At 39.7% G+C, this 27,586-nt stretch overlaps 4 pseudogenes and 1 gene segment (V, D, J or C); 2 read left to right on the top strand and 3 right to left on the bottom strand.

Moving 5' to 3' along the window:
* Positions 1-2,098: 2,098 nt before the first annotated feature.
* Positions 2,099-3,568, bottom strand: LOC144542850 (Ig kappa-b4 chain C region-like). The segment is given in 3 exon segments: positions 2,099-2,553; positions 3,404-3,481; positions 3,565-3,568. Coding segments are annotated over 3 exon segments (411 nt in total).
* Positions 3,569-3,991: 423 nt separating this feature from the next.
* On the top strand, positions 3,992-4,488 carry LOC144542851 (Ig kappa chain V region K16-167 pseudogene; annotated as a pseudogene).
* A 12,859-nt stretch (positions 4,489-17,347) lies between these two features.
* On the bottom strand, positions 17,348-19,410 carry LOC144542852 (Ig kappa-b4 chain C region pseudogene; annotated as a pseudogene).
* A 385-nt stretch (positions 19,411-19,795) lies between these two features.
* On the top strand, positions 19,796-20,155 carry LOC144542904 (Ig kappa chain V region 3381 pseudogene; annotated as a pseudogene).
* Positions 20,156-24,375: 4,220 nt separating this feature from the next.
* LOC144542853 (Ig kappa-b4 chain C region pseudogene) lies at positions 24,376-26,089 on the bottom strand (annotated as a pseudogene).
* Between the last annotated feature and the right edge of the window lie 1,497 nt (positions 26,090-27,586).

Genomic DNA, 27,586 nt, shown 5'->3' on the forward strand with positions numbered 1-27,586 from the left:
GGCACCCTGGGGCTCCTTGTTCAGGGTGAGACTCTCTTCTGAAAACTTTGCTTCAGGATGCAACCAGGTTTACCAGAATGATGTTCTGCTATGATGGAGAAACACTGAAACAACCAGCATTTACCTTCTTCCATCTATTCTCCATGTTAAAGAAATTATACTCTTCTGTTTTGATATTGATCATCTTTCTCCAAGCTGTATTTGTCTCAATAACCCTTCTCCTCTTTTTCATATTTACCAGATTCAACAGGAGAAATCATTCTGACTCAGTCTCCTGAATCTCAGTCTGTTGAACCAGGACAGACTGTCTCTATCAGATGTAAAACCAGTACAAGTGTTAGTAGCTACCTCCACTGGTACCTTCAGAAACCTGGAGAAACTCCTAAACTCCTGATTTATAATGCTGGATCCCGTCAGTCTGGAGTTTCAGATCGTTTTAGTGGGAGTGGATCTGGGTCTGACTACACTCTGACCATCAGTGGAGTCCAGACTGAAGATACAGGAGTTTACTACTGTCAGCAGGGTTACAGCTTCCCGTTCACACAGTGATACAACGTCGTACAAAAACCTCCCTCAGCTGGAGAGGAACTGATCTGACTCAACAGCTGCAGACAAACTAAAACATTAGAGGTCTCACCACAAGGGCAGTTCATTATTTCTAAAGATCACTATTAAATAATGTATAAATTAATACTTTAGTTAACATGAACACCATTAGTAAATGATTACCAGACACATTAATTAACTGTTAGTTAAGGGTTAGTTAATGCTTATTAAGCATTAACTAACCCTTAATTAATGTACCCTTATTGTAAAGTGTTACCGATTTAATTTTAACTGTCATGAATAAGGATATTTTTTCAGAGAGTTAAAGGCATAAATAGTCAATTAGTGATTTTAATAATATATATTAATAAGACCTTTCATATTTGAGCTACAAGATCCTGAACATATTTCAGTCAAATAAACTCAACAAATTCAACTCTAATCAAAGAAGTTTAACTCTTTTAACTCTAAAACTTAAGATTTAATTCCTAACATTATGAGATTAATATTGATTTTACCATACTTTATTCAACAGACTGTCTTCCTCATACAAACTCAACAAGCCTAAAGTCATTAAACTCATTACAATTATGCAATAACAGAAATGACAATCTAACGCATTATTAAATTCAACCATATTGTTAATATACAGTATATTAATAATATCAATATATTATATTTTTGTTCAATCATACTGTGTTTCAGTCAAACAATTCGCTGAAGCTCACAGTTGAACAGATTCTATATGAACCAGTAAGTTTCCAGTGAGTCTGAATATAATTCATTTGATGTTATTTAGTAAGTAGAGATGTATATTCTTTGCTGTTTGTATGTCCGTTAGTCCAGCTCTGTTCATGTTTGACCTCCCCATGCTGACCTCTGACCTGTTGAAAGTCAACTTCCCAACCATTCAGCTGTTCCTTCTCCACCCTCTCAAACCAAGAAGAAGATTGGAAGATTGGGAAGACTGGTTCAGTCCAAACACAAATACACACTAGACTTGTTGTGCTCCAATCAGCGCCAGAAAACCTAACAACATTGTCAATAATGTTTTCTTTACATTTTTAAGGAAGTCTTCTAGCTTTTACTTGGAAAGTGGGACACACAAGGGTGTCTGTTGTCACCCCTTTTATTTGCCTCAGTGCTTGAGCCCTTTGCAGAGACAGAACGCTCACATTTAAATGTTTCAAGGATCAAAACTAGAGATCACACTAACGTTATATCCCTCTACGCTGATGATATCCGGCTTCTTATTTCTGATACTGAAATTTCTCTTACTACTTTTGTAGATTTATTAAAAAGATGCAACATGTTTTCTGGAACCCTAATCCTGTAAACCTAAAAACATTGGATTCTATCTAGATGTAACTATACAGAGAAATTAAGACAGCATCATAAGATAATAGTTTTATAATAATAGTTTCATAATAATACCCATGGAAAAAACTGATTTGGTCAAAAGGTCTTTATTGTCTCAATGTATCAAGAATATCAGCATTACTGTGAGCAAGACAACATTACTTTTTAAAGATGTAATGAGTCTGGTGACAGAGAGAGAGAGAGAGAGAGAGAGAGAGAGAGAGAGAGAGAGAGAGAGAGAGAGAGAGACTACAGTGCTGAGTGCAGACTGAGAGCAGTAGCAGAGTAAAACCAGTAGCAGAAGTCCCAGTGAGTCAGGTCAGGACTGGGAACACTGGTCTCTCCTCAGTGTCTCTGAGAGCGGAGACTGGGAGCCCTGGGTGGCCTCACAGGTCACAGAGCCCACCTTCCTCCACTGCTCTGCAGGGAGCCTCAGGGTGCTGCTCCAGCTGTAGCGGCCGTCCTTCTCCGGCACCCCGGGGCTCCTGCTCTCCTCCCAGCTGCTGCTGCTGCTGCTGCCGTCCACCTTCCAGGCCAGCCTCCAGTCTGAGGGGAAGCCCTTGTTGGCCAGGCACATGAGCGTGGCCTTCCCCTGCTGCAGCTCCACGCTGGAGGGGGGCAGCACCGTCAGGGTGGGACGGACATCACCTAGGAGACACCGATCAGCTTAGAGGACAGGAAGGCTGCGGCTGTCAATCAATCACCGGGCGGTTTGACACCTTTACTGTGTGAGAGTCCATTTTCCCCTTTAAGGACTTTCTGTCAGATGCTTTTTATGCTCCACCAGTCACTCACTCACACATTGTTTCACTTCCCTTTAAGAAGCCTCTCATGCATATCAGCACAGAAAGAGTCCTCATATGACCACGAATATATCAAACTACATAATAAAAGGAGAACAGATTTGGCTATGTTTTAAAATTTCTTTTCTAAATCAGCAAACATTTCTAACTGTATTTTAAATTAAACTAGAAACTGGAAAAATTGCAAACAAATTGGATTACAAATACATTTTTAAATAGGATTTTTTTCTTGAGGTTTGTTGAAACATAACTCTGTGTTTCTGTAAAGTATAAGCTAAAAACAAATCATGACCATAAAATTAGAAAATGTTGAAATAGCTTTTGAAACCGTACGCCTACTTGAAGCGACAAAATAAGACATTTGTCTACATTTTCAGATATTCACAAGTTGTCAACAATCATTTAAGTGAAAATTGAAGATTATGGATTTTGGAAAGTAGTAATGTTTTTCATTCATCTTTTCTAAAGGTCAAGTTGTTGACTTTTCACAGTATGTCTACAATGTGTAAAAACAAAAGTGTAGTCAAGCAGCTGTAAGTTAGACTCCATGGTTAAGGAGAGAAACAGAGAAAAGAAAGCTAACTGTAAGTGATGTAAGTCAACACACTGGATATTTATATCTACTTCTAAAATTCAGACACAGGAATAAAAGCCTTAATAAATAATATGATGTTTAAAATTAGTGCAGAACTTACTTCCAACATCCAGTCTGGTTCCTCCACCAAAAGTGTACCACAGTGATACAAACTCATTGAGCCGCCGTACAAAAACCTCTCACTCTAGAGAGACACGGCTCTCTCACTTTGACAACAACAAACTCACCAAAATCAGGCTGAATTTGTAAAACCTAGCTAGCTCATGTAATAACTAGCTAAATTATCACAAATAGCACAACATTCCTACATTAATCACTTTTGGTTTGTATACTGTTAAATTTGTCTTGTAGTGATATTTATTTCTCTAGCAGTGAACTTAAACAAGACAAAAAAAATAAATTCTTGAAGACAACTTGTTTATAGACATCAAGCCAAATCTACATATTAATTACATTGAATGCATTGATAATCAAGAGTTTGTTAAATTGATTGATCCATTTAGAAACAGCATCATCAGAGTAATCCAAGTCCCTGTTGGAGTCAGTCAGAGCATTTCCATAGAGAGCCACTTTGCATCAGCAGCACCATGCTCCAGTGCTCTGGGAGAGTTTATAGTCCTGAGAGTTGAACACTGGATGACTGACAGCTGTCCTTCATGACAACAGAAGCCACAGAAATCCTCCTCATCAAAACATGACTTTGATCTCCATCCTCATCTGGACTCTCCTCTGCTGCTGCTTCACAGGTAAAGTCCAGAGAATCAAACTCCTCTCCTCTATGAACATCCGTCCCTCTGAAATGAAGCGGAGAAAACCATGACGGTGGTTTATGTTTTTGTCTCTGTATCCTCAGAGTCCAGAGGCCAGGTCACAGTGACTCAGCCTGGAGCAGTGAGGTCTGCTCCGGGAGGCTCCGTCACCATCAGCTGTCGAACCAGTCCCAAGGTTTATGTTAATAGCGGCAACCACTATTTAGCCTGGTACCAACAGAGAGATGGAGAAACTCCTAAACTGCTCATTTACAGGGCTAATCAGAGAGCATCAGGGATTCCAGGTCGTTTTACAGGCAGTGGATCAGGGACTGACTTCACTCTGACCATCAGTGGAGTCCAGGCTGAAGATGCAGCAGTTTACTACTGTCAGAGTTTCCATGCTATCAACAGTCAGAATCTGTTCACACAGTGATAAAGCGTCGTACAAAAACCTCCCTCAGTCAGACTGAACTGACTGCTGCAGCTGGAAGCTACTGCAGGAACTGATACAGTTCACTGAGGACACACACACACACACACACACACACACACACACACAGAACTTGTCTGTTGAGAATTTATAATAATAATAATAATAATGATAATAACTTCAAAAACAGACTGCTTTACAAAGACTAGATTAACAATCAGAACAACAGAAAGTAAGAATTGAATTAAAACAACATGAGATATGCAAATGTAAAAACAAAAGAACACTAAAGCAATGAATCAGGTATTAAAAGCAAGTCTCAAAAAGTGAGTTTTAAGAAGGGATTTGAAGGAGGCCGCTTTGCCCTCCTGATATCCTCAGGCAGGCAGTTCCAATGGGAAGGGGCCCTAATAGCAAAAGCACGACCACCTAGTGTCTTCAGCCTCGACCTAGGAACTGCCAGAAGGGCCTTGCCGGAGGATCTCAGGCTGCCCTCTGGTTCATACGGGGTTAAAAGGTCTGTGATGTCAGAGGGAGCTAGACCGAGCCGTGCTTTGAAAGTAATCAATAAAATCTTAAAATCAATTCTAAAACTAATGAGTAGCTGGGGAAGAGCTTTCGATCAGATCATTCCACAACTACTGCTTTATTAAAACTTACAAATGATATTTTCTCTGCATCTAACGATAGTAAATTAACAGGTGCAATTTTTATTGATTTGACCAAGGCTTTTGATCTGGTCGATCACTACCTTCTGTTAGATAAACTTTACTCTGTTGGTCTGTCACGTAATGCTTTACTTTGGTTCAATTCCTATCTTCATAACAGAAAACAATGTGTTGTCATACAAGGAAGCAAATCTGATACATTAGTACAACAACGAGGCGTGCCTCAAGGCTCAACTCTTGGTCCACTTCTTTTTTCCATTTTTATTAATGACCTCCCCTCGATTTGTTCTGAATGTTGTTCAGCTTTATGCGGACGATACGGTAATATACACATCTAAAACTAATTTAATACAGATTGACTCAGCTTTGCAGTCTGATTTTAATATCCTACAACACTGGCTTGCAGTTAATAAATTACTACTCAATAAATCTAAATCTCACACTATGATTTTTGGTACTCGTCAAAACATTAAATCCAAATCTAAAGCTTATTCATGTGTTATTGCCTGTCTTGATGGTACGCCACTGCAAATAATTGAACACACTAAATACCTGGGCCTATTGCTAGACTCAGAGCTCTCATTTAAATGTCATATTAATTATATTGTGAAGAAAATGAACTTCGGTATTGGTGTTCTTTACCATGCCAGAAACTGCTTTTCATTTACTGTTAGAAAGAAGCTTGCGCTACAACTCATCTTACCAATCTTAGATTATGCTGATTTGGAATATCAGGCTGCATCCCAAACTAATCTTCTTCCTCTCAATATAGTTTATAATAGACTATGCAGATTTGTTCTTGGCTGTCCTTTCATAACTCATCATTGTACAATGTATGAAACTCTTAATTTGCCCTCTCCCATCATAAGAGGACAGCGACATTGACTGCAGTTTATTTTTAAATGTATACATTTCAATTACCCTCACTATTTAAAACAGTTTATGGCACAATTCTCCTCTGATTATCAATTGAGACACTCTATACAGCTCTTTTTTTCTGTTCCTGCAGTCTCTAAGTCAATAGCTAAGAAAGCCTTTATGTTTAAAGCTCCCTCTGATTGGAATAATCTACCTGTAAATATTCTGTCCATATCATCTTTCCACCTGTTCAAAAATACCCTGTCTTCTTATTATGGGATCAGTTGTACTTGTCCATAATAACATCTCTATAATTATGTTTTATAACTTTATTACTTAATGCTATCACTGACATTAATACTTTAATACTTTTCTATAATCTATGAATGAATGATCCATTTTTCATGCTCTGCTTGAAGTATGATCTCCTGATTTTGTATGTCTTATTATTTGATATTTATTGTTTTTATTTTTTTTTTTTGGGGGGGGGGGGGGGGGGGGGGTTTGTTGTTAAATGTTTTGTCTGTTTATATTGTGTTTTTGTCATTTAGGACCCCCTTGAAAACGAGATGGTACATCTCAAGGGGTTATTCCTAATGAAGTATTTCCATAAATAAGAGAGGCTAAGATTGGGGTGATGTGTTCTGTTCTTCTTGTACAAGTTAAAAGCCTGGCTGCTGCATTTTGGACTAATTGTAAATGTAAAAGGTTTTTCTTATGGAGGGTGGAGTATAAAGAAATGCAGTAATCTAGGCGGAAAAAAATAAAAACGTGGATAACTGGGAGCTTCATTTAGAGCACAGTCGTCTTTTGGTTTAAGCCAGGTCCGCATCAGGAGGTCTACATTTTGTGAAGTGATTAAATCACTGCAGATAAAAGATTTGTTGTTCAAGGATCTCACATTCTGTAACATTAACTTGATAGCAACAGTTTTTGAAGCAACTGCAGTTGTGTTTTGGAGGGGGATACTGATCAGATTAGCTGGATTTACAGACCTGAAACCTGGCCTCAACATAGTGCTGGTATGTCTAGCCCTACTAATGAACACTAGGATATGAATGGGATGGGATAGGGGTTCAGGGTCAACATCATTAGGGGGTGGATAACTACTGTCTCCTATCCTGCCATTTTGATGTGGTTCATAGTGTCTCTACCAGTTTTCCTTCTGAAGTTAAAACAGCCCACCTCCCACCTCAACAACCTGAAAGTTCCCCCAAATGAAGAGGACAGTTCCAGTGAAGAAGCCCAATCAGACCCATTAAAAGCACAACAACATCTAGCAAAGTAAGCTGTCCTGACAAAGGCAGGAGATCCTATCCATGTTGTCATCATTGTCTCTAAAGCACAGTGAGCATGTCAGAAACCTGGGTGTTATTATGGACGCCAATCTTAACTTCCAGCATCACATCACCAATATTACGAGGACAGCCTTTTACCATTTAAAAAACATTTCCAAACTTAGGAGCTTCCTGTCCCCGTCTGACTCTGAAAAACTGGTCCATGCATTTATTTCCAGCAGATTAGATTACTGTAATGCCCTTTTTGCAGGACTTCCCAAAAAGACAGTAGGTAGGCTCCAGCTCATCCAGAATGCTGCAGCCAGAGTGCTAACTGGGACTAGGAAAATAGAGCACATTACTCCTGTACTGAGAACACTTCACTGGCTCCCGGTACAGTATACAATTGATTTCAAAGTATTACTGCTTGTTTACAAGGCCCTAAATGGTTTAACTCCTAAATACATTTCCGACCTGCTCACTGGCATGCGCACGCAGCGACTGGCAGTGCGAGTTTGGCGTCCTCGTGTTGGTGTTTTATACTTGTTTTGAAGGTTTTATGTGTCCTTCCCAAGACTGGGAAGACTGGTTCAGTCCAAACACAAACACACACTAGACTTGTTGTGATTCATTCAGCCTCAGAAAACTGAACAACATTCTGTTAGTGATCATTTTTCCTTTTAATTTTTAAGGAAGTCTTCTAGCTTTTACTTGGAAAGGGGGACACACCAAGGGTGTCTGTTGTCATCCTTTTTATTTGCCTCAGTGCTTGAGCCCTTTGCACAGACAGAAGGATGACATGTAAATATTTCAGGGGTCAAACCTTAAGTTCACACTCATGTTATATCACTTTATGCTGATGATATCCTGCTTTTTATTTCTACTCCTGAAAATGCTCTTACTACTTTTGTAGATTTATTACAAAGATTCAGCATATTTTCTGGATACATTATAAACTTGACACAGGCAGAGGCTTTACCAATAGGATACTTTAGTAATGAGGGATCATTGGGTTAAAACATTGGATTATCTATCTACGTGTAACCATAGAGAGAAATTTCCAAACAATACATGAGAGCAATTTTACTGCAGTCATGCAAAGAGTGATAAGAAATGGAAATGAAAATTGCCTCCTTTCATCTTAACATCCACGCCTAGCTCCTGCCTATCTTTAGGATATCACAGGTAAACATAATCACTTTCATGTTTCTGTCACAGAGTTAATGAATAATATAATAATAATATCCATGGAAACACAGCTGAGTTGGTAAACAGATCTTTATTGTCTTAACATATCAAGAATCATATCTGCAAGCAGGAAAACATTACTTTTTTAATTTTTAAAGATGTAATGAGTCTGGTGAGAGAGAGAGAGAGAAAGAGAGAGAGAGGGAGACAGAGAGAGAGAGAGAGAGAGAGAGAGAGAGAGAGAGAGAGAGAGAGAGAGAGAGAGAGAGAGAGAGAGAGAGAGAGAGAGAATAGATAAAACACGTTCATACAGGGGAAAATAAACTGTAAATCCTATTGATTATAGGTGAACAAAATGGAGTGGAGAGGAGGCTGCTAGTTCTGAGGATCTTTCTCAGAAGACTCAGCAGTGGGAGAGATTGGATGAAACTGATCTTCAATGTTTCACTTCCCTCTCTGAGCTCAGGAACCATGAAAACAGACAGGCATCACTACTGAACCATGGCAACAGACAGGTTTCACCACTGAAGATAAAAACCACACACTCCTGCTCCAATGCATACATTTTAATTATTAAACTGAAATTTCAGTATTTGATAATTACAAATTCTGCACTGGAGCAAGTGTGTGAGTCTTTTTACTTTTTATCTTCCAGACTTCTTTGCTGAAACCAGTAAGTCGTAAGATATGTTGTGCGTTTGCTCTACTCATTTACGCAGGTTTCACTAATGAACCAGGGCAGCAAACAGGCTTCATGACTGAAAAAGGCAGTTACAGAAATAGTTTTGTCAACTCACCTAATTAATCCTTGTACTACAGTATGTGATTGAAATTATACATTGATATGATATGATATTCATTGACGCTAATGAAGATGTCGCATGTCATTAAAATTATTAGACTGATAGAATGTTTTAGTGAAACATATAATAAACTTAATAAATGCTTTGCAGAACATAGGAGATTTTTTTTGGCAACAGTAGGCTGTACATTTAAAAATTTCAAGAACATTTTCTTTCAGTCTTAAAGAGGAAGTCTTTGTCAATAGACAAAACGATAAAATCAAAATATTATCTACATTAACCAAATCCATTTTGTAGGAAAAACTTAAATGACAAGAATCTACAAACAGTTAAAAATCATTTTCAGTGCAACCAAACAGTTTTTCATTAGTGTGGTTTTAGTTTAAATTAGGAGACATGAAGAGTTTAGTGATCGCTGAAATAATATTAAATTCCAAATCTAAACAGCAATATCTTCAAGTAAGGCCTACATTTACTGACTGAAAATAGAATGGATATTGAATATGAGATCATGGAGAAATTAAAGATACTTACAGTCAACATCCAGTCTGGTTCCTCCACCAAAAGTCAACCACAGTGATACAAACTCATTGAGCCGCCGTACAAAAACCTCTCACTCTAGAGAGACACGGCTCTCTCACTTTGACAACAACAAACTCACTCTCAGTTTGTAAAATCTTGCTAGTTGCCATAATAACTAGAAAATCGATCAAACTATGCCACAAATTTCCAACATTTGTCACTTTTGGTTTATATATTTTTAAATGTATTATTTTATTTGGTAGTGATATTTATTTCTCTAGCAGTAAACCAGAACAAGACTGAATAAACTGTTAAAAGGGCCTTTTTTAATATATCAACACGAGATTAGCTTAGATCTATTCTTAGTCAAGAGTTTGTTAAATTGATTGATCCATTTAGAAACAGCATCATCAGAGTAATCCAAGTCCCTGTTGGAGTCAGTCAGAGCATTTCCATAGAGAGCCACTTTGCATCAGCAGCACCATGCTCCAGTGCTCTGGGAGAGTTTATAGTCCTGAGAGTTGAACACTGGATGACTGACAGCTGTCCTTCATGACAACAGAAGCCACAGAAATCCTCCTCATCAAAACATGACTTTGATCTCCATCCTCATCTGGACTCTCCTCTGCTGCTGCTTCACAGGTAAAGTCCAGAGAATCAAACTCCTCTCCTCTATGAACATCCGTCCCTCTGAAATGAAGCGGAGAAAACCATGACGGTGGTTTATGTTTTTGTCTCTGTATCCTCAGAGTCCAGAGGCCAGGTCACAGTGACTCAGCCTGGAGCAGTGAGCTCTGCTCCGGGAGGCTCCGTCACCATCAGCTGTCGAACCAGTCCAGAGGTTCGGGTGTGGAGCAACTACCACATTTTAGCCTGGTTCCAACAGAGAGATGGAGAAACTCCTAAACTTCTCATTTACTTTGCTAATCAGAGAGCATCAGGGATTCCAGGTCGTTTTACAGGCAGTGGATCAGGGACTGACTTCACTCTGACCATCAGTGGAGTCCAGGCTGAAGATGCAGCAGTTTACTACTGTCTGAGTGAACACTATATCAACAGTCAGCATCTGTTCACACAGTGATAAAGCGTCGTACAAAAACCTCCCTCAGTCAGACTGAACTGACTGCTGCAGCTGGAAGCTACTGCAGGGACTGATACAGTTCACTGAGGACACACACACACACACACACACACACACACACACAATTGAGAATTGATGATGTTGTTCATAGTGTCTCTACCAGTTTTCCTTCTGAAGTTAAAACAGCCCACCTCCCACCTCAACAACCTGAAAGTTCCCCCACATGAAGAGGACAGTTCCAGTGAAGAAGCCCAATCAGACCCATTAAAAGCACAACAACATCTAGCAAAGTAAGCTGTCCTGATGCCGACCCCCAAACCACTGCTGAATGATCCAAACAGCTTATCCACGCTGGTCCTGGAATATCTGGACTGTCAGGATCCAAACAGATCAGGAGGATCATTCAGTCAACTGGATCAGGAAGCCTTATTTAGATGGGAATGTGGTGTCAGACTGTAGAAGGAAACCTTGGCATCAGAAAATAAAGACAAGCCACTGGAAATACAGACAAGCACCAAGAACAAGGAAACTCCTGAGGAAATGAGGGAAACTAAATATACTGAATATTGACATGGTGTAATAATAAATCACATTAAACTTTATTGTATAGCACTTTTCAAAACAGAACTATAAACTAAATAACAATGAACCAAAACCATTAAAGGATAACGATGGTGTTTTTTAATGCTTTTCATACCGTCAACAAATCCTATGAAAATAACAAAATCAACAATGCGTTTGCTCTACTCCCGTTACTTTCTGCCTTCCCACGTTCCCTTTTTAGCCTTCAAACCGGAAGTCATTGGCTCCAATTGTAAGCTAAAAACCTTTAAATACAGCTCACAAAGACATGGTTTGAATTTGAAAAATCTCTAACTGTTACCATGAAAAGTCAGACTGTTGTAGTTATTACCAAATCAAATTCAAATGGGAACAAATTCTTCATTACGCCGGGGACTATTTTCTGTGCTACGGAACTACTTTCCTGAGATGGAAAACGTGTTTACGGTCGGCTTATTAAGTTGTTTGAGGAAAAAGTCGTCCGGCCCGGTGCATTGTGATGATGAAATATGCTGCAGAGCAGCAGCATGGCTCTGTGACGGGTTTTTTATAGTTTTTTTAATACAATGGAGTTCTATGGCTGCTGGGACATGAGGCTTTACTGGGCACCGGCTACATGGACGAGACTTGTTAGCAAATCAAATTCATTGCTGATTTTGTTATTTTCATAGGATTTGCTGACGGTAAGAAATGCATTAAAAAACACCAGCCTTATCCTTTAAGATGAAAGATGATGATCAACTCCCAGGATAATTATAAGGGTTAATAAATAACAGGATTACAGAAGAATAAGAAAAACAAGATGAATAGGTAAAAACAAATGACATTAAAAGTTGTGATTTTGTTTTTAAAAAAGTTAGCAAATTCCTCACATTTTGCATCAGAGGCTTGGCTTAAAATGTCAGAGACAGGTGCAGGATTCAGCAGTTGGTCAGTGGTGGAAAACAGTATTCTAGGATCACTCCCGCTCTCTGGAATGATCTTTGAAAAATGGGCTTTTCTTGCAGCATGTACAGCATTGTTAAATGCAGTTAAGGATTCTTTATAAATGCTACGATGGACCTCAGGTCCAGATTTTCTCCACTTCCTTTCTGCTGCTCTACATGTTCTCTTGAGCTCACGGACAGAGTTATTTATCCATGGTGATATTTTGCCACTTAAACTCTTTTTGACCTTGAGTGGGGCCACTTTGTTCAGTGTATTACTCAGATTGTTACTGAAAGCATCATCCATTTCATGTACTGACCAGTTTATATGACATGAGTCCAATTCTCTTACAAGCTCTGAGAACTCAAGTTCTGCTGTTGCATCTCGGAACCGCTTTTGAGCAACAATTTCTTTCATGTTCCTGGTTACAATCAAATGAGCATCAAAGAATACACAGTAGTGGTCGGAAACAGAGACATTAGACACCGATACATTGTCAATCGTTAACCCTGTCGTCACGACCAGGTCGAGTGTGTTACCATGTTGGTGTGTAGCCTCAGTGACATGTTGACTTAGTTCTAAACTGTCCAGTAGGTTGATGAATTCCATAGCCTTCGAATCGGACATATTATTTATGTGAATGTTTAGATCACCATTCAAAATTATTCTATCGTATCTGGTGATAATATGTGATGCCAATTCAGATAATTCTGGGAGAAAAAATGATAGTTGCCTAGGTGGCCGATAGAGTGTTAAAATAAGTACTGGAGCTTCAGCCTTGAGGACAAAGGCCAGATACGCAAAAGACGAAAACTCTCCTATGTCAACCTTTGTACAGTTAAACTGATCTGAGTAGATTGCAGCTATTCCACCCCCTCGTCTGCCCTGTCTGACTGACTGATAGAAGTTGTAATTTGGAGGACATCCTTCAATAAGTGTAGCATTGCTTCCAAGATTTACAAAGGTCTTATAATCTTCCGGGCACTTCTTTCTTTTTTTTACCTACAGTTGCGTGCAGCAATGCGTGCTCAAGGTGTCCCATGGGGCACTGATTTGGAAACTCACCCCCTTCATTTGATATTGGCACCAAAGGTAAAAACAATGGTATTGTCTCTGACCTTTATAAATGTATAACTGAGTCCTCATATAAACCTTTGCCACTTAACAGACTGTGGAAGAGAGATATCAATACTTCCTCAGATCTGGATTGGCACACTATATGGTCAAATATATCCCTGTCATCCAGAAATCCAAACCATCAAATGATACACTATAAATTTATTCACAGGTCTTATTTTACACCACGAAGATTACAACAAATGAAACTCAGAGCTAATCCATATTGCGACTTTTGTTCAGACAATACCGTTGGCACTTTTCTTCATATGGTCTGGCAGTGCCCGGAGGTTAATAGATTTTGGGAAAATGTCTCAAGTATTATGTCTAGTATTATTGAGAGAGCCATCCCTCACTCACAGTGTCTGCTATTACTTAATGACACCTCCTCTTTGGAGCTAACTACAAAGGATAGATGCCACTTGTTAGCTGGTCTCACAGCTGCTGAAAGGATGGTAGCTTGTCGCTGGAAACCACCACATGCACTGTCGGTGAGGGAATGGCTCTCTTCCTACCGGGATATTGCACAGTTGGAGCTTTCTACAGCACGATTACATTATGCCAAAACACAAAATATTATTTGCTGGTCAAAGCTACTAGAAAAAAATTGTGTTTTATTATAAATATTTGTGGTATCTTTTTCAGCTGTGCTTTCATGTATTTGCTTGCTTGCTTACTTGTTTAGAATATTATATATACTGTATATACTTTATGTACATTCTTTGGTTACTTCATATATATACATATATTTTATGTATACTCTTGGCTATTTCTGTGGATATTATCATGGATGAAATGAGCATAATTATCTAATTTCTTTGTGTCTGAATGCTGCTGGTTTATGTCTATAATGATCATGGGATTCCTGGGTAGCAGGGGGGTGGGGTTGGGAGGAATGGGGGGTTGTACTGGTAGTTTTGTTGATGTTTGTTTTGCTGTTTTTGTGTCTGTTTTTGTGTTTTTGTGTTTTTATCTATGTACACTGCCTTGGTCCATCATGTTAGGGGTTAGAGGGTGGGGATGGAATGGGTTGGTGGGAGGGTATTTTCATCTAACCAAGTTGCCGTTAAAAACATGAAATGATTTGTTTGTTAGTGACCTAACATTTAGCAAAGCTAATTTTGAAGTTTTGACAGGGCCTGAAACCGATTTTGAGTGATGAGGGACACATATCAAATTCGATAGGTTTGCAGAGTGGGTTAAGTACATCTTATTTAGCCTGTTCCTAGTCAAAACAGGAATGGGGCCAGCAAGAACACTGGGTCCCGGCTTGATATGGGAGCAGTCACGGGTGCCACCTCTACAGCAGCAGGGACCCTGAACATATCAGTTATGTTTTCTGGGGTTGATATCAGCACTGTTGGCCTGACACACAGTATTTGATGCAGCCGGTGAGGATGAACGCCGGGGAAGAGGAAGTGGGGGGGGAGGCTGTTGTGGTGGTGTCTTGACCGGGGGGAGAGATGGAGCTGGGGGGCACAGCTTTGAGTGTGGAAGGGTGCTACATAGGAAGGAGCAGGCAATGGGTCGGGAGGTGAGTTTGATCCCAGCATCAACGAGTTCTTCCATTTTGTCGGTGAACCCTAGATGAGCGCCGGTGGGAGAAAGGAGAGGAAAGGGGGGAGGATGATCTGGAGGACTGGAGAGACTGGGGCCGACAGTTGTTGTCCAACGGCTCTGGCAGGTCACATGGAATATCCTGGCTCTGAGAGTGCTGCTGATCTGTTTGTTGTGGATAGACAGGAGGCAACTCAGTGTGGTTGACCTTGGGCTGCTGATATCGGGACTTCAGTGCATTAGGGCGGCGGGCAGATGGGAAGATTCCCCATTAGTAGTTTCTTCCCAAATCTGTTTGGATGTAGGCCATCAGGTTTGAAAGGGTTTTTGCGTCCCCAGAACAGAAACACTGAAATTATCAGTAATGTTCAGTCCTTTTGAACTGCACAATGTGGAAAGCCATGAGTTCAGTGCTAGGAGTCTGCTGAACTTGTTGATTCCTCCACTGTTGGTAGGGGACCACTGATAAATGATTGCATCTTTAGTGCCCACATACCCTCATTTTCTAATTCATGCAGATATTGTAAAGGTTCAAACCTGTTCTCCAGTTGTAAGGTTGATGGTGACTGCAGTCTCTGATTTTTTGCATCTTTAGTTGTCTGTCTGCTGGTGCAGGTGTACGGTGTCGAATGAGCTGGCTTCCTTAGCTGTGTTCCATGCTGGACTACGGTTCTGCTTTTATTCTTGGGCTTTGCGCCAAACTTGTGCCAGCAGTTAGTATTCTCTTTATTCTCAGAGGGCTTCCCTTGTACTGGCTCACTTTTACCAAGCTTTGGAAAAGTTATAGTATCATTTATACACAATTCTTCATTTGGAGCCTGCTTAGCTGTGCTAGGTTGTATCAGCTCACCGATAGGAGACATTTGTAGTGTGTCATGAAGTTCTCCAGCTTTTTCCAATGCGAGAATCCTGGTTTCAAGTACAGCAATCTTCTGTAACAGTCGAAAGCAGTCCGTGCATCTTGAAGACTCTGATCCGAGGGGAGCCATGTGTTATCCACACACCACACTGCAGTTAACTATCCGGAAAGAAAGTTTGAAAATAAGTGATCACGACCTCTGATCACTTTAATCCTGTAGAATTAGTCGTTAACAGGAACCCCCACTCATAGTTTTGAGCAATATTGCCAAAAATAGATAAGCAGGTAAGGAGCAAAGCAGAGAGCGTCTGATCGGGCAGAAAGCAGAAAGCAGTCCTGCTTTCTACCAGCTATCTTTCAGTCAAATATACTCAACAAAATCAAACTCAGTGTAGAATTACATTACAATTACAATTAATTTAATCTTTTAATATGAGATAATTTAATGCATAATGTCATAAGAAAAATATTGATTTCTATATATACATTTGTTAGTCAAACGTACTGAGTATCTCATAGTTAAAAAAAAACAACCAACTCACTCATTACAATTTCTCAAACAAATTGAAGACAATTTAATCCTTTCAGCCTCAGGTCAGAAATGTGAACAACATTCTGTCAATGATGATGTTTCCTTCATGAAATGGATATAATTACTACATCATGTCCCCCAGGCCTCAGTATTTACAAATGGGTTACAATCTTCTAGCTTTTACTTGGACAGGGGGAAACATCAAGGGTTTCCTTTGTCACCACATGTTTTTGCCTCAGTGCTTGAACCCTTTGCAGAGACAGAACACTGACATGTAAATATTTCAGGGGTCAAAACTGGAGATCACACACATGTTATATCACTTTATGCTGATGATATCCTGCTTTTTATTTCTAATCCTGAAATTTCTCATACTACTTTTGTAGATTTATTACAAAGATTCAGCATATTTTCTGGATACAGTATAAACATGACAACATCCGAAGCCTTACCAATAGGACACTTTGGTAATGAAGGATTATTGGGTCAAAACATTGTATTGCCTATGTAGGTGTAACCATACAGAGAAATTTGCAAACAATAAATGAGAGCAATGATGAAAAGTGGTCTCCTTTCATCCTTACATCCACACCTAGCTCCTGCCTATCTTTAGGAAACCACTGGTAAACACAATCACTGTCATGTTGCACTCACAGAGTTAATGACTGTGTGACAATATATTACATAAATCCATAATTTCTTCTTAAATCATCACCAGTATTTATAAAATCCTAGTCACTTTATCCTGAGACGAGCTCAGTCTCTGTGGATTTAATGGAACCACTGTTACCATTAAGACAGCATCATAAGACATTAGTTATTTTTATAATAATATCCATGGAAACACAACTGATTTGGTGAAACGATATTTATTGTTTTAACATATCAAGAATATTGGCATTACTGCGAGCATGAAAACATTACTATTTAAAGATGTAATGATTCTGGAGAGAGAAAGAGAGAGAGAGAGAGAGAGAGAGAGAGAGAGAGAGAGAGAGAGAGAGAGAGAGAGAGTACAGTACTGAGTGCAGACTGAGAGCAGTAGCAGAATAAGACCAGTAGCAGAAGTCCCAGTGAGTCAGCTCAGGACTGGGAACACTGGTCTCTCCTCAGTGTCTCCGAGAGCGGAGACTGGGAGCCCTGGGTGGCCTCACAGGTCACAGAGCCCACCTTCCTCCACCGGTCTGCAGGGAGCCTCAGGGTGCTGCTCCAGCTGTAGCGGCCGTCCTTCTCCAGCACCCCGGGGCTCCTGCTCTCCTCCCAGCTGCTGCTGCTGCTGCTGCCGTCCACCTTCCAGGCCAGCCTCCAGTCTGAGGGGAAGCCCTTGTTGGCCAGGCACATGAGCGTGGCCTTCCCCTGCTGCAGCTCCACGCTGGAGGGGGGCAGCACCGTCAGGGTGGGACGGACATCACCTAGGAGACACCGATCAGCTTAGAGGACAGGAAGGCTGCGGCTGTCAATCAATCACCGGGCGGTTTGACACCTTTACTGTGTGAGAGTCCATTTTCCCCTTTAAGGACTTTCTGTCAGATGCTTTTTATGCTCCACCAGTCACTCACTCACACATTGTTTCACTTCCCTTTAAGAAGCCTCTCATGCATATCAGCACAGAAAGAGTCCTCATATGACCACGAATATATCAAACTACATAATAAAAGGAGTACAGATTTGGATACATTTTAAAATTTCTTTTCTAAATCAGCAAACATTTCTAACTGTATTTTAAATTAAACTAGAAACTGGAAAAATTGCAAACAAATTGGATTACAAAAACATTTTTAAATAGGATTTTTTTCTTGAGGTTTGTTGAAACATAACTCTGTGTTTCTGTAAAGTATAAACCAAAAAAAAACATGACCATAAAATTAGAAAATGTCGAAATAGCTTTTGAAACCGTACGCCTACTTGAAGCGACAAAATAAGACATTTGTCTACATTTTCAAATATTCACAAGTTGTCAACAATCATTTAAGTGAAAATTGAAGATTAAAAAGCAATTTTGGAAAGTAGTAATGTTTTTCATTCATCTTTTCTAAAGGTCAAGTTGTTGACTTTTCACAGTATGTCTACAATGTGTAAAAACAAAACTGTAGTCAAGCAGCTGTAAGTTAGACTCCATGGTTAAGGAGAGAAACAGAGAAAAGAAAGCTAACTGTAAGTGATGTAAGTCAACACACTGGATATTTATATCTACTTCTAAAATTCAGACACAGGAATAAAAGCCTTAATAAATAATATGATGTTTAAAATTTGTGCAGAAACTTACTTCCAACATCCAGTCTGGTTCCTCCACCAAAAGTCCACCACAGTGATACAAACTCATTGAGCCGCCGTACAAAAACCTCTCACTCTAGAGAGACACGGCTCTCTCACTTTGTCAGACAAAACTAAAACTACAAGCCCTCAAGAAGCAACTTTATATTAATCGTTAGGAATACATACTTTCTCCTCTGGCCCAAGTCTCATAATTATTAGATTGGCCATTTGGATTCATTTAATTAAATTGTTTGTTCATTGGTGAAAGGAATTGTTCATTTACAAAATACATACCAACATAGAAAATTAAATACATAGTTTCCTAAATTACACTGATTATGTAACACATTAAAATGTAGCTCATGGATTACGAAAAACATGAGATAGGTTACTTACTTCCAACATCCAGTCTGGTTCCTCCACCAAAAGTGTTCCACAGTGATACAAACTCATTGAGCCGCCGTACAAAAACCTCTCACTCTAGAGAGACACGGCTCTCTCACTTTGACAACAACAAACTCACCAAAATCAGGCTGAATTTGTAAAACCTAGCTAGCTCATGTAATAACTAGCTAAATTATCACAAATAGCACAACATTCCTACATTAATCACTTTTGGTTTGTATACTGTTAAATTTGTCTGGCAGTGATATTTATTTCTCTAGCAGTGAACTTAAAAAAGATAAAAGAAATTCTTGAAAAACACTTGTTTACAGACATCAAGCCAAATCTACATATTAATAACATTGGATATATTTATAATCAAGAGTTTGTTAAATTGATTGATCCATTTAGAAACAGCATCATCAGAGTAATCCAAGTCCCTGTTGGAGTCAGTCAGAGCATTTCCATAGAGAGCCACTTTGCATCAGCAGCACCATGCTCCAGTGCTCTGGGAGAGTTTATAGTCCTGAGAGAACACTGGATGACTGACAGCTGTCCTTCATGACAACAGAAGCCACAGAAATCCTCCTCATCAAAACATGACTTTGATCTCCATCCTCATCTGGACTCTCCTCTGCTGCTGCTTCACAGGTAAAGTCCAGAGAATCAAACTCCTCTCCTCTATGAACATCCGTCCCTCTGAAATGAAGCGGAGAAAACGATGACGGTGGTTTATGTTTTTGTCTCTGTATCCTCAGAGTCCAGAGGCCAGGTCACAGTGACTCAGCCTGGAGCAGTGAGGTCTGCTCCGGGAGGCTCCGTCACCATCAGCTGTCGAACCAGTCAGCAGGTTCATGGTAGTAACTGGTTAGCCTGGTACCAACAGAGAGATGGAGAAACTCCTAAACTTCTCATTTACTTGGCTAATACTCGAGCATCAGGGATTCCAGATCGTTTTACAGGCAGTGGATCAGGGACTGACTTCACTCTGACCATCAGTGGAGTCCAGGCTGAAGATGCAGCAGTTTACTACTGTCAGAGTCAACACTATCTCAACAGTCGGTATCTGTTCACACAGTGATAAAGCGTCGTACAAAAACCTCCCTCAGTCAGACTGAACTGACTGCTGCAGCTGGAAGCTACTGCAGGAACTGATACAGTTCACTGAGGACACACACACACACACACACACACAGAGAGAGAGAGAGAGAGAGAGAACTTGTCTGTTGAGAATTTATAATAATAATAATAATAACCTTATTTATATAGCACTTACTAAAAACAGAGTTACAAAGTGCTTTACAAAGACTAGAGTAACAATCAGAAAAACAACAGAAAGTAAGAATTGAATTAAAACAACATGAGATATGCAAATGCAAAAACAAAAGAACACAAAAGCAATGAATCAGCTTTTAAAAGCAAGTCTCAAAAAGTGAGTTTTAAGAAGGGATTTGAAGGAGGCCGCTTTGCCCTCCTGATATCCTCAGGCAGGCAGTTCCAATGGGAAGGGGCCCTAATAGCAAAAGCACGACCACCTAGTGTCTTCAGCCTCGACCTAGGAACTGCCAGAAGGGCCTTGCCGGAGGATCTCAGGCTGCCCTCTGGTTCATACGGGGTTAAAAGGTCTGTGATGTCAGAGGGAGCTAGACCGAGCCGTGCTTTGAAAGTAATCAATAAAATCTTAAAATCAATTCTAAAACTAATGAGTAGCTGGGGAAGAGCTTTCGATCAGATCATTCCACAATTACTGCTTTATTAAAACTTACAAATGATATTTTCTCTGCATCTAACGATAGTAAATTAACAGGTGCAATTTTCGTTGATTTGACCAAGGCTTTTGATCTGGTCAATCACTACCTTCTTTTAGATAAACTTTACTCTGTTGGTCTGTCACGTAATGCTTTACTTTGGTTCAATTCCTATCTTCATAACAGAAAACAATGTGTTGTCATACAAGGAAGCAAATCTGATACATTAGTACAACAACGAGGCGTGCCTCAAGGCTCAACTCTTGGTCCACTTCTTTTTTCCATTTTTATTAATGACCTCCCCTCGATTTGTTCTGAATGTTGTTCAGCTTTATGCGGACGATACGGTAATATACACATCTAAAACTAATTTAATACAGATTGACTCAGCTTTGCAGTCTGATTTTAATATCCTACAACACTGGCTTGCAGTTAATAAATTACTACTCAATAAATCTAAATCTCACACTATGATTTTTGGTACTCGTCAAAACATTAAATCCAAATCTAAAGCTTATTCATGTGTTATTGCCTGTCTTGATGGTACGCCACTGCAAAGAATTGAACACACTAAATACCTGGGCCTATTGCTAGACTCAGAGCTCTCATTTAAATGTCATATTAATTATATTGTGAAGAAAATGAACTTCGGTATTGGTGTTCTTTACCATGCCAGAAACTGCTTTTCATTTACTATTAGAAAGAACTCATCTTACCAATCTTAGATTATGCTGATGTTGTATATCAGGCTGCATCCCAAACTAATCTTCTTCCTCTCAATATAGTTTATAATAGACTATGCAGATTTGTTCTTGGCTGTCCTTTCATAACTCATCATTGTACAATGTATGAAACTCTTAATTTGCCCTCTCCCATCATAAGAAGACAGCGACATTGGCTGCAGTTTATTTTTAAATGTATACATTTCAATTACCCTCACTATTTAAAACAGTTTATGGCACCCTTCTCCTCTGATTATCAATTGAGACACTCTATATAGCTCTTTTTTTCTGTTCCTGCAGTCTCTAAGTCAATAGCTAAGAAAGCCTTTATGTTTAAAGCTCCCTCTGATTGGAATAATCTACCTGTAAATATTCTGTCCATATCATCTTTCCACCTGTTCAAAAATACCCTGTCTTCTTATTATGGGATCAGTTGTACTTGTCCATAATAACATCTCTATAATTATGTTGTATAACTTTATTACTTAATGCTATCACTGACATTAATACTTTAATACTTTTCTATAATCTATGAATGAATGATCCATTTTTCATGCTCTGCTTGAAGTATGATCTCCTGATTTTGTATGTCTTATTATTTGATATTTATTGGTTGTTTTTTTTTTTTTGGGGGGGGGGGGTTGTTGTTAAATGTTTTGTCTGTTTATATTGTGTTTTTGTCATTTAGGACCCCCTTGAAAACGAGATGGTACATCTCAAGGGGTTATTCCTAATGAAGTATTTCCATAAATAAGAGAGGCTAAGATTGGGGTGATGTGTTCTGTTCTTCTTGTACAAGTTAAAAGCCTGGCTGCTGCATTTTGGACTAATTGTAAATGTAAAAGGTTTTTCTTATTGAGGGTGGAGTATAAAGAAATGCAGTAATCTTGGCGGGAAAAAATAAAAACGTGGATAACTGGGAGCTTCATTTAGAGCACAGTCGTCTTTTGGTTTAAGCCAGGTCCGCATCAGGAGGTCTACATTTTGTGAAGTGATTAAATCACTGCAGATAAAAGATTTGCTGTTCAAGGATCTCACATTCTGTAACATTAACTTGATAGCACCATTTTTGGAAGCAACTGCAGTTGTGTTTTGGAGGGGGATACTGATCAGATTAGCTGGATTTACAGACCTGAAACCTGGCCTCAACATAGTGCCGGTATGTCTAGCCCTACTAATGAACACTAGGATATGAATGGGATGGGATAGGGGTTCAAGGTCAACATCATTAGGGGGTGGATAACTACTGTCTCCTATCCTGCCATTTTGATGTGGTTCATAGTGTCTCTACCAGTTTTCCTTCTGAAGTTAAAACAGCCCACCTCCCACCTCAACAACCTGAAAGTTCCCCCAAATGAAGAGGACAGTTCCAGTGAAGAAGCCCAATCAGACCCATTAAAAGCACAACAACATCTAGCAAAGTAAGCTGTCCTGACAAAGGCAGGAGATCCTATCCATGTTGTCATCATTGTCTCTAAAGCACAGTGAGCATGTCAGAAACCTGGGTGTTATTATGGACGCCAATCTTAACTTCCAGCATCACATCACCAATATTACCAAGACAGCCTTTTACCATTTAAAAAACATTTCCAAACTTAGGAGCTTCCTGTCCCAGTCTGACTCTGAAAAACTGGTCCATGCATTTATTTCCAGCAGATTAGATTACTGTAATGCCCTTTTTGCAGGACTTCCCAAAAAGACAGTAGGTAGGCTCCAGCTCATCCAGACTGCTGCAGCCAGAGTGCTAACTGGGACTAGGAAAATAGAACACATTACTCCTGTACTGAGAACACTTCACTGGCTCCCGGTACAGTATACAATTGATTTCAAAGTATTACTGCTTGTTTACAAGGCCCTAAATGGTTTCGCTCCTAAATACATTTCCGACCTGCTCACTGGCATGCGCACGCAGCGACCGGCAGTGAGAGTTTGGCGTCCTCGTGTTGGTGTTTTATACTTGTTTTGAAGGTTTTATGTGTCCTTCCCAACCACTCAGCTGTTCCATCTCCATCCTGTCAAACCAAGACTGGGAACACTGGGAAGACTGGTTCAGTACAAACACAAACACACACTAGACTTGTTGTGATTCATTCAGCCTCAGAAAACTGAACATTCTGTTAGTAATAATTTTTCCTTTTAATTTTTAAGGAAGTCTTCTAGCTTTTACTTGGAAAGGGGGACACACCAAGGGTGTCCGTTGTCATCCTTTTTATTTGCCTCAGTGTTTGAGCCCTTTGCACAGACAGAAGGATGACATGTAAATATTTCAGGGGTCAAAACTTAAGTTCGCACTCATGTTATATCCCTCTATGCTGACGATATCCTGCTTTTTATTTCTACTCCTGAAAATGCTCTTACTACTTTTGTGGATTTATTACAAAGATTCAGCATATTTTCTGGATACACTATAAACTTGACACAGGCAGAGGCTTTACCAATAGGACACTTTAGTAATGAGGGATCATTGGGTTAAAACATTGGATTATCTATCTACGTGTAACCATAGAGAGAAATTTCCAAACAATACATTAGAGCAATTTTACTCCATTCATGCAAAGAGTGATAAGAAATGGAAATGAAAATTGCCTCCTTTCATCCTAACATCCACACCTAGCTCCTGCCTATCTTTAGGATATCACAGGTAAACATAATCACTTTCATGTTTCTGTCACAGAGTTAATGCATAATATAATAATAATATCCATGGAAACACAGCTGAGTTGGTAAACAGATCTTTATTGTCTTAACATATCAAGAATCATATCTGCGAGCAGGAAAACATTACTTTTTTACTTTTTAAAGATGTAATAAGTCTGGTGAGAGAGAGAGAAAGAGAGAGAGAGAAAGAGAGAGAGAGAGAGAGAGAGAGAGAGAGAGAGAGAGAGAGAGAGAGAGAGACTACAGTGCTGAGTGCAGACTGAGAGCAGTAGCAGAGTAAAACCAGTAGCAGAAGTCCCAGTGAGTCAGGTCAGGACTGGGAACACTGGTCTCTCCTCAGTGTCTCTGAGAGCGGAGACTGGGAGCCCTGGGTGGCCTCACAGGTCACAGAGCCCACCTTCCTCCACCGGTCTGCAGGGAGCCTCAGGGTGCTGCTCCAGCTGTAGCGGCCGTCCTTCTCCAGCACCCCGGGGCTCCTGCTCTCCTCCCAGCTGCTGCTGCTGCTGCTGCTGCTGCCGTCCACCTTCCAGGCCAGCCTCCAGTCTGAGGGGAAGCCCTTGTTGGCCAGGCACATGAGCGTGGCCTTCCCCTGCTGCAGCTCCACGCTGGAGGGGGGCAGCACCGTCAGGGTGGGACGGACATCACCTAGGAGACACCGATCAGCTTAGAGGACAGGAAGGCTGCGGCTGTCAATCAATCACCGGGCGGTTTGACACCTTTACTGTGTGAGAGTCCATTTTCCCCTTTAAGGACTTTCTGTCAGATGCTTTTTATGCTCCACCAGTCACTCACTCACACATTGTTTCACTTCCCTTTAAGAAGCCTCTCATGCATATCAGCACAGAAAGAGTCCTCATATGACCACGAATATATCAAACTACATAATAAAAGGAGTACAGATTTGGATACATTTTAAAATTTCTTTTCTAAATCAGCAAACATTTCTAACTGTATTTTAAATTAAACTAGAAACTGGAAAAATTGCAAACAAATTGGATTACAAATACATTTTTAAATAGGATTTTTTTCTTGAGGTTTGTTGAAACATAACTCTGTGTTTCTGTAAAGTATAAACCAAAAAAAAACATGACCATAAAATTAGAAAATGTCGAAATAGCTTTTGAAACCGTACGCCTACTTGAAGCGACAAAATAAGACATTTGTCTACATTTTCAAATAATCACAAGTTGTTAACAATCATTTAAGTGAAAATTGAAGATTAAAAAGCAATTTTGGAAATGTTTTTCATTCATCTTTTCTAAAGGTCAAGTTGTTGACTTTTCACAGTATGTCTACAATGTGTAAAAACAAAAGTGTAGTCAAGCAGCTGTAAGTTAGACTCCATGGTTAAGGACAGAAACAGAGAAAAGAAAGCTAACTGTAAGTGATGTAAGTCAACACACTGGATATTTATATCTACTTCTAAAATTCAGACACAGGAATAAAAGCCTTAATAAATAATATGATGTTTAAAATTTGTGCAGAAACTTACTTCCAACATCCAGTCTGGTTCCTCCACCAAAAGTGTACCACAGTGATACAAACTCATTGAGCCGCCGTACAAAAACCTCTCACTCTAGAGAGACACGGCTCTCTCACTTTGTCAGACAAAACTAAAACTACAAGCCCTCATGAAGCAACTTTATATTAATCGTTAGGAATACATACTTTCTCCTCTTGCCCAAGATTTATAATTATTAGATTGGCCATTTGGATTCATTTAATTAAATTGTTTGTTCATTGGTGAAAGGAATTTCTCATTTAAAAAATACACATCAACATAGAAAATGAAATACATAGTTTCCTAAATTACACTGAATATGTAACACATTAAAATGTAGCTCATGGATTACGAAAAACATGAGATAGGTTACTTACTTCCAACATCCAGTCTGGTTCCTCCACCAAAAGTGTTCCACAGTGATACAAACTCATTGAGCCGCCGTACAAAAACCTCTCACTCTAGAGAGACACGGCTCTCTCACTTTGACAACAACAAACTCACCAAAATTAGTCTCAGTTTGTAAAATCTTGCTAGTTGACATAATAACTAGAAAAAATATCAAACTATGCCACAAATTTCCAACATTTGTCACTTTTGGTTTATATATTTTTACATTTATTATTTCATTTGTAAACTTAAAAAAAGACAGAAACATTTGTTAAAAAGGACCTTTTTTAATATATCCAGCCAAGACTAGCTTAGATCAATTATTTGTCAAGAGTTTGTTAAATTGATTGATCCATTTAGAAACAGCATCATCAGAGTAATCCAAGTCCCTGTTGGAGTCAGTCAGAGCATTTCCATAGAGAGCCACTTTGCATCAGCAGCACCATGCTCCAGTGCTCTGGGAGAGTTTATAGTCCTGAGAGTTGAACACTGGATGACTGACAGCTGTCCTTCATGACAACAGAAGCCACAGAAATCCTCCTCATCAAAACATGACTTTGATCTCCATCCTCATCTGGACTCTCCTCTGCTCCACTCAGGGTGAGAAAAAAAATCTATTTTTTCTCTGTTGTGAAAATCATTTGGAGTGTAGCTGAGTTTCACCTCTCCATCTCATGTCCAATGTTTCTTCTCTCTCCTCAGGGTCTTTTGGTCAAAACATTGTCTTGACTCAGCCAGCAGCAAAATCAGTTCAGCTTGGTCAAGCTGTCTCTATGGACTGTAAGGCCAGTCCAAAAGTTACACACTACTCTGGCTCACAATATTACCTTGCTTGGTACCATCAGAAAACTGGAGAAGCTCCTAAACCTCTGATCTACAGAACATCAGACAGATTTTCTGGAATCTCCTCCAGATTCACTGGAAGTGGAGGAGGGAATGGAGTTGACTTCACTCTGACCATCAGTGGAGTCCAGGCTGAAGATGCAGCAGTTTACTACTGTCAGAGTTTCCACTTTATCAACAGTCAGTATCTGTTCACACAGTGATAAAGCGTCGTACAAAAACCTCCCTCAGTCAGACTGAACTGACTGCTGCAGCTGGAAGCTACTGCAGGAACTGATACAGTTCACTGAGGACACACACACACACACACACACACACACACACACACACACACACACACACACACACACACACACACACAAACACACAATTTGGTTGGTGAGAATTTATGATGTTGTTCATAGTGTTTCTACCAGTTTTCCTTCTGAAGTTAAAACAGCCCACCTCCCACCTCAACAACCTGAAAGTTCCCCCAAATGAAGAGGACAGTTCCAGTGAAGAAGCCCAATCAGACCCATTAAAAGCACAACAACATCTAGCAAAGTAAGCTGTCCTGATGCCGACCCCCAAACCACTGCTGAATGATCCAAACAGCTTATCCACGCTGGTCCTGGAATATCTGGACTGTCAGGATCCAAACAGATCAGGAG

Source organism: Centroberyx gerrardi, chromosome 19 (genome assembly GCF_048128805.1).
Source record: "Centroberyx gerrardi isolate f3 chromosome 19, fCenGer3.hap1.cur.20231027, whole genome shotgun sequence".
Taxonomy (NCBI): Eukaryota; Metazoa; Chordata; class Actinopteri; order Beryciformes; family Berycidae; genus Centroberyx; species Centroberyx gerrardi.